Below are 8,480 nucleotides of genomic sequence, written 5' to 3'. Positions count from 1 at the left end.
AGGCCGTTTACGTTTACTAGCATTATTTTCATGTCTTATCTATTTATTTTTAGTGCATTTACTTTACTAATTGATTTATTTGTGTTTCTAGGACTGAACTTTTTCTGAACAGAATTTTGTGTTATGAACTGACGATGGAGCTGGACTCCGAAACGTTTTCTCTTATAAAGATATGGTGAATTTTTGTGGTATTTTCTTTGCGTTTATATTCCTGAATAACTTGCGATTCAAGCAAACAAGTGATTTTAATACTCACTACGACATAATTATTTTACCTCACTATCACACTGTAAAACCATTTTTGCGCAGCAAGAAAAAGACTCATTTACCTCACCACACAAACAGTTCAATTGTAAGCAACCATCACTCCCGCGGCACCGACTGACGGCCCACGGCTTGGGCCAGTGACGGCTGCAGGGTGCCAGATAGAGGCAGGCGAAAACCGGTCAAATTTCAGCATTTATTTGTAGATTTGTGCTTTGAAGAGCAATAATTAAATTTTTTATATATCAAAACTTATAACAAGTATAAGGTCAAAATAGATTTTGCCTTCCAACGCCAAAGAAAAAAAAGGCCGCAAAACGGCCCATCTGGCACCGCTGCATGCACGGCTGGTCACGACCAAGAAAAATAATACAGAAAAATTTCTGATTATTTGCAGAGATATTTTCTATGATCGGAGTACCGGAGCTTATTTTGGAGTTATTGTAGTGCCTATGAGGTAATGAGAAATAGTTCGTGTATATTTTTACTTGTGTGAATTTATTATACATGCTTTTTACACTTAATTTTCTGGAAAATAAGTCTTTTTATGTGTTCAGAAATTTTTTTGAATTCACAGAAATTTCGCCGCATGTGGCAACACAGTTGCGGCGCAGCTATCCCGAGCAGGCCACGCCTGGCATACAAAGACTTCGCTGGAACTCGTAACGATCGCGTTTCATCCAGGAAGTCGAGCGTACGAGGCTATTGGGAAAACATTTTTTAAGCTCACAACTGTTAACACGTTGACTACGATTGCTTCATCTTGTACTATTATTTCATTTTTAGTGCCGTTTTTAAACAGTTTTGCCAGACGGTCATTTATTCCGGATAAATTCCGTGATTTTGTTTTTCTCAATTGCGTTGGCCGGCTAAAATTTATGATAGGGGTACTTCCTAATTAAATTTTAAATACCGCAAAAAGAAAATAAATGGAATTTTTATAGCAAAAGCTACAAATAAACTAGCATATATTGAGTTATCGGCCTTTTTTTGCCTTTTTTGTTCTCGGATTTGGCCGATTTTAGGCACCCTAATTATGTATCACAACGTCCTGGAGAAATACATTTCGTGGCACGCATATGTACCATTTCGTAGTCAACGTGTTAAGTTGAAAAGAAAACATTATTTTAAAAATACTGTTTATTCCATCCAAACTTCATTGAACCAGGTTTTATTTTTATAATCTTGAATTAATTGATATATTAGGTTAGAACCAGCTCGACAAATTAAATAATTCTTGTAAAAATCTGTAATAATTTCTACCACAGCGTATCAATAATAACTACTCACATTCCAAAATTCAAGAAAATCCGTTCAGTATTGGAGAAATTATGAGTGGTTCAGTAGCGCGAGTCCGCAGGCGAGTTCGCAGGCGGGTCCGGAGGTGTCGATTCAGTGTTATCTGATCATGTTCCATCACTGTTATCTTATCTTATTCCATCACTGTTATCTTATCTTATTCCATCACTGTTATCTCATCATGTTCCATCACTGTTATCTAATCTTATTTCATCACTGTTACTTCATCATGTTCCATCACAGTCATCTTATCTTCTTCCATCACTGTTATCTCATCATGTTCCATCACTGTTATCTTATCGTATTCCATCACTGTTATCTCATCATGTTCCTTCACTAGGATCTCATCATATTCCATCACTGTTATCTTATCTTATTTCATCACTGTTACTTCATCATGTTCCATCACAGTCATCTTCTTCCATCACTGTTATCTCATCATGTTCCATCACGGTTACCTTATCTTATTCCATCACTGTTATCTTATTTTATTCCATCACTGTTATCTCATTGTTCCATCACTGTTATCTCATCACGTTCCATCACTGTTATCTCATCATGTTCCTTCACTGATATTCACTGCCCATATTGCCATCATGAGGAGTTATTCGGGTATGATGGACTGAGAGAAGGCACCCAGCCAAAGATAAGGGCGATGCAAATAACTTCGTTGTAGAAAATTATGTTGTGGTGGAAGTCCAAACGTGTGGTGAAGTATATTGTTGAAGGCTTGCCAAAATTAAAGATTTAGTCAGATTTAATTGAAGTTTTAACAAGGTTAAGTTAGGAATTTTACAAGGTTAAATTAGAGATTTTTCAATATTAAGTTTGAAATTCAATAAGATTAAACTGAAGATCAACAAAATTACATTGAAGATTTTTGAGCCGTTGATAAGAAGACATTGATATAAGGTATTGACAAGATTATACAAAATAAGACATTGATTAAGGCCTTTGAAGATCAGACAACAGCCGTAAAAACAGTACGATTTAACCAAGCGATTGAATCCAGTTTTTGGTTGCGTCCATGACACACGAAATGTTCATGACTAATCATCGAATTTAGTTAAGCCCAAACTGATCAGTTACGAAAATACATTAAAAATTTTTCTCGAATAATATTGTGTCCGAAGCACGAATAGCCTGTTGAAGAACAGACTAGACGAAGCTATGCAGGAGCATATGTTCAGTCTTAAAATGCCTAGCAAATTACGGACCAGGCAATAAGTCCAGCAGCTATCTCAATCAATCGTCAGTTATGGAAAGATCGGGTTCCAAAGGCCGGATCCCTTGTGAATCAAGTCACGAAAAGTTCAAGAATCGGCAACAGGCCATGGGCCTATTTCTTCAGCGCCGACACTTCTATTTTATTCTAAAACAATTACAAAACATGGGTCAGTCAAGTCATAAAATTGCGTTCAGGATGATTAGACTGAATTTATAGCATTGATTCATTTGACTGCCTGTAAACGACAATGAAAGAATTTTGTACCAAGATATACGCCAAAATCACCGTATATAAATTTATTCGAAATTTTCCTAATCAATCGATATTTTTTTTTAACAGTAATTTAAATTACCGAATTTAAAAAATAATGCTTAGATAACAATTAATATTGAAGTACGAATCATTATTGCCTTATTAGGCTACGATGCAAAATAACACTGTTATTTTACACTACACTACTTTTTTTACTTTATTTTACACTACACTACACTAAATAACACTTTTTTAGATGACGATTTCTTACTGAAACACAGAAGCGTAAATAGAAAAGTAGAATTAATTAGCCTATTTACAAACTGGAGACAGGAAAGTCGTTTGAAATTTAATAATTGAAGTGAATAGAATAACCCAAATGAAGCGGAAACAAACACCATGCAACAAAAACGTTGGGCATTAGACGGCAATGAAATCGCTGATGTTTCGAGGAAGATACTAAAATGTTAAAGGAAATTTCGCACGCTGAATAAATTAGATCAGTAACGCTATCATAAGAGGAAACTATTGACGAGTACTGCCTTTAAACTAAATTTTTTAATAGTGCAAAACACTGCTGAAATAATTAGGCAAGGTAAATAATTCGGTGAATACGGTAAATGCTTAGGCGAATGAGGTAAATAATCATCATCGAAAACTAAGAAATCAGCCAATTTGACGGTCAAGACGGTTACTCCACTCAATCTGGTATGATTCAGAGGCATCGTTATCTCAAGTGATGATAATGATAGAGCAGGCTGCCAGATGCGTGGTCGCTCGATCGATGCTTCAAAGGAAATTCTTCTTTAAATGATACGCTTTTGCATAATTGATACTCCGAGTGTTGCGTCCATATCCAGACTGTCGCGAAAAATGCTGTAAAATGGTCTGACTGGCACTTAAGTGGCCGGCTGCCCAGTGAAATAAAACAGTGTGTGTTTTTTTCAAATTAACATATGAAACCATAGAAATACTTGGAAAAACGGCGAAGCAGCATAAATTCACTGGAGTGGCCGTACACAAGAAGGACGTTTAGAACGTTTTTTGACCGTTATTTCGAACAGTGCAGAAGCCTGGTGTTTGGAGGATAGATGACAGAGATAGAGATGCAATCTCATGTCCTCATGTTTTCGCAGCACATTACTTGTACATTTTTATCTATGACTGTGAGACCTCACAGGCTGCTTGAATCGACGGCAGTTCACAGAAGAAAGCGTCGGGTGTAAGACGCGACAGTTTCTTGGTATTCTAGGTTAAATTTCATACAGTTAAAAATGATAAACTACCAAACGTATTGTTTGGGCAACAGTGAGTGTGAAATGTTTTTCGGGAACCAGCATTTCGCCTAAAACGTTGATGTTTTATCACTCGATGCGTACGACCAACTATATCACTAATCATGGGATGAGAAAGCAGTATAGCAATTTCATTCCTATTCCTACATGGAAAGTTTCTAAATGATCAAATAAAATACAATACCTATTTCAAGCTATCGAGAGGCTTTGTACATGTAAGGTGTAACTATAATTTATTTATAGCTTATTACACTAAATTTTCATTTGTTTTTTACTCAGTCTCTAAACGAAATTTCGAGACTTGACGTTTCGAGGCTTGAGGTTTCATTATTATCCAGTATCTAATGTTAAAAAAATTGTTGCTGCCACGGCTCCAATGGTTGCATTTCTTATTTCTCGGTCGGCAGAACTCATTCAAAAACTTTGAACTGTTTACAAATTCAGATTGTTTGAATTTGAAGTCGGTATGTATCGAGAGATCCAGCAACCATGTCAAATTCACCAAACATACTTGTCGATATGCGTAATTTTTTCAAACTGTTAGAGTTTGGAGCAATTTGGTTCTTACTGGTTTAAAATGAAGCGATACTGAAAGACTGAAAGGAAACCTCACCAGCATAAGAAATCAATATGTAGAAGCTGAAAGGAACGGATAAAGTTATAAAAATATTGAAATTTTACACTGTAAAATTTTTTACGACGGCCACTCATAGAGCACTTCCTAAGAGAAGAGGAAATGAACATTGGCGTCAACGTCTTTCATTTGAGTTTTCATTGCAGTTTCCACGCGTAAGTTTGGTAAAGTACTTTATAAGTTGCGGGGAAGCAGTGGTTTAAAGAAATTATTTTCCTCTTAGACGCGTCATTTGTACAGACTACCGATATAGAATATTTAAGAGTTCTGAAACATTTGGATCGAGATCACTTAATTAAAAGAATTTATTAATTAAATCATATAATAAAACAAAGTGAAATACAGTTACCCACCAACATGGCCACCGCAACGCTGGAGTGCAAACTATGTTTCGAAGAATACGACTCGGGCGACCACAAGCCGCTTTGCCTGCCTTGCGGCCACTCGTTTTGCTTCTCATGCATTTTACGTTTACCAGCTAATTTTGACGGCAGAATCTGCCCAAATTGCAAGAAGCAAACATCGCAACCAATTGAGGAAATGTTGGTCATTTATGAATTAATTCCATCCGGGAGTGAGTCTCGTCAACGTTGCGTGCGCAAAAAAAAAACAGTCTAGGGCGACGTGCCCCAAGCACCAAAAGGCGCTGGACTACCTGTGCGTGAACTGCATGGAACTCGTGTGCTTCACGTGCTCCAAGAGCACGCACTATACGCACAAAATTGAAGTGAAAGACGACCTGCTTCAGGGAGGTGAAGGCGTTGTGGATTCCAGGACAAAAATACGAAGTAAGATGCAATACAATCTTGCTTTACATAATGTTATACTATCGAAGTATGACGAAATGTTGAAGTTTATTGAAGAAATCAACAATTTTGAACCTGATGTTGTGAGCAAACGAAATTTAATTCGAAACCATGTAACGTCTATCGAGCAAGATCTTCAGGCCTGGGATGCCCCAGCTACCAGTGCTGATAGGCGCAAGATGCGCCAGTTTAGTGAAATTCTCGGCAGCCTGAAACCTGTAAACGACGAATTCAATTTGTACCATGGTAAATGGGAAAAAATTATCGCATTTGTCAAGAAATACTATCCATTGGAGGTGAGAAAAATTTTGCACCACTCTGAAATTTCAATCAAGCATCCAAAGATTTTCAGTCAAAAATATAGGGAAATATTTATGCTTTCGAGTGACAAACAAATTGTAAAATAAGTAACCAAACAATTGATCTGTCTGAGAATTAAATCCAAATTCGGATCTGCACTTCATTCGTTCTTTAAGCACTTATATGACACTCATTTTCCATTCACTAATCATTAATTATTCATTCATGTTTTATTAATTAATCAATTTACTAATCATTAATTAATTATTCAAGTATCATTAATTACTGCACTCACAATTCGTTAATTCATTTCCCCAAATGGATAAGGAAGCTCCAGGCATGAATCTGGTTAATTAGTTAATGAGATGAGTTAAAAATATAAGAAAATCAAAAACTATTGCAACATTCACTGCAAAAGTGTTTGATAGAGATGGCCCGAATGGGTGTTGTAATAAGAGTTTGTTGCAGTGACGCGTGTTGTAATTGATGTTTGTATCAGTGACGCGTGTTGTAATTGGAGTTTGTTGCAGTGACGCGTGTTGTAATTGGTATTTGTTGCAGTGACGCGTGTTGTAATTAGTGTTTGTTGCAGTGACGCGTGTTGTAATTGGTATTTGTTGCAGTGACGCGTGTTGTAATTGGTATTTGTTGCAGTGACGCGTGTCTTAAAATATGTGCTTTTTACCAATGTCCGGAATATATTTTTCCTCTCAAGGTACTCGACCCGCAACTCGGAAACATCTTCGGACTCCCCCTCGTACGCTTCTTCGAACTTCTGTACGCACACTTCCTCGGATTCCTCTTCGGATACTTTCTCGGACTCATCCTCGGATACTTTCTCGGACTCCCCCACGGACATTTCATTGGACTCCTCTTCGGACACATCCTCGGACTCATCTTCGAATATTCTTACGGACCCCCCATCGGACACTTCCTCGGACTCGTCCTCGGACACTTCTTCGGACTCTTTTTCGGACGCTTCCTCGGACTCCTCCTCGGACTCTTCCTCGGACTCTTCTTCGCACACTCAAATCCCTTCTTTCGATTTAAAAGAAACTTAATTTTGGTAAAAACTGCAAATTGAATATGTTTCTTCCGATTTGATTACAAATATTATGTGTGCGCAGCGTTTCTGTGTTAATACTACTCAACTGGCCAACTCAATTTTTCACTTGATTGCACGTACGTTGCCTGGTATTTGACAGTTTATCCATATTTTGCATCCATAAATATTTTAGCATCAGATAATAATAACAGTAATAAAATACAGTTCCTATCAAAATTCGGCTACCGCCCAGGCATCTGCCCGAGAATCGCTACTCTAAGCTAGACGTTATTCAGGCTTTGCTTGGCCACCCGATCGAAATCAGTTTCTGGTCAGGATCTCCTCCCCAATTTTATAGTTGCCTCAGAGTGCAAGAAGGGTCGGCCGAGCAGAGTAATACCGAGCTAGCAAGCTGCCCAGAGGCTGCCACCCAATCCTTGAGCCGAAGCATACTTATAGTGCGGCTGATTTTCGTGTTCCCAGGGCGGCACCCAATGCAGTGTTGAGCCCGGGTCCACATTTTGTTAGGGTTTATTTACTTCAATATAAGGAATATTTGTAAATTTAGACACCACAAATAACAAACTTTCTTATCTCAGCCAATTCACATGCAAGCTTCTGAAATTATAGACGCTCATGTGTTCTTTATTTCTTGTTCCTCAAGATTTTTTGTGGATAAAACTAATACATTTTACTCTATTAATTTTACTTGATTGATGCAATCGCAAATTTTAAAGGTAAAGTATAAGGCACAAATAAAGGCAAAAAATAAGGCGCATATCTTTTTGGAATACGTATCGGAGTATAGCTGCATTGTCAATTTTCTAACTGATGATGAAGCTGGACTTCGTTTACTATAGTTACCGGTATATGATGGATGAATCTTCGCGGCCTGAACTTGGTTTTTAAATTTCAGGGTATACTTTGTTGATGGAGTCTTTATGAATTAATGATGTGAATATTACGTGATTTTTAAAATAATTTTTCTCATGCCAATCGTATGTAATTTTCTCAAATGTTTAGTTGGCGGTCGCTCTTTTCCATGTGAAGATAAAACAGACTTCAAATGTCGATTTTCGAAGTGAAAACGGCTAAAAAGTACATAGAGTGATAAGAATGGATCATTATTCAAATTGCGATAAATTAATTGCCTATTGGTGGATCAATCTGAACCAGTACGTATGGCCCATAAAAGTTGTGTATCAGAGCCACGCACGCTTTCTGCTCGCGCTCTGGCTAAGAAAGTGAGCCACTGTTTAAAATATATGACCAATTCATTTTACAGAATATGTTCGTATATTTTTCAGCAATTCAATAGACCAAGTTGTTGGACAAACGACTTTTCCCGTTTCTTTCA

The 8,480-nt window shown here is 37.3% G+C and overlaps 1 protein-coding gene across 1 annotated transcript; it reads left to right on the top strand.

Moving 5' to 3' along the window:
* Window positions 1-6,021: 6,021 nt before the first annotated feature.
* Window positions 6,022-7,139, top strand: LOC125178161 (clumping factor B-like). Its single transcript, XM_047881293.1, has 2 exons — window positions 6,022-6,074; window positions 6,794-7,139. The coding sequence occupies exons 1-2, from the start codon at window positions 6,022-6,024 to the stop codon at window positions 7,137-7,139; spliced, it is 399 nt and encodes a 132-aa protein (XP_047737249.1).
* Window positions 7,140-8,480: the final 1,341 nt, after the last annotated feature.

This window comes from Hyalella azteca, unplaced genomic scaffold, assembly GCF_000764305.2.
Source record: "Hyalella azteca isolate HAZT.00-mixed unplaced genomic scaffold, Hazt_2.0.2 contig7556, whole genome shotgun sequence".
NCBI lineage: Eukaryota > Metazoa > Arthropoda > Malacostraca > Amphipoda > Hyalellidae > Hyalella > Hyalella azteca.
The sequence above is the reverse complement of the archived record's forward strand: the minus strand, read 5'-3'. Positions and strand labels throughout refer to the sequence as shown.

Coding starts and splice junctions, on each gene's coding strand:
- LOC125178161 (XM_047881293.1), top strand. CDS start 6,022: ATGGTAAATGGGAAAAAATTATCGCATTTGTCAAGAAATACTATCCAT. Junction 6,075..6,793: donor AGAAATACTATCCATTGGAG/GTGAGAAAAATT, acceptor TTTCCTCTCAAG/GTACTCGACCCGCAACTCGG.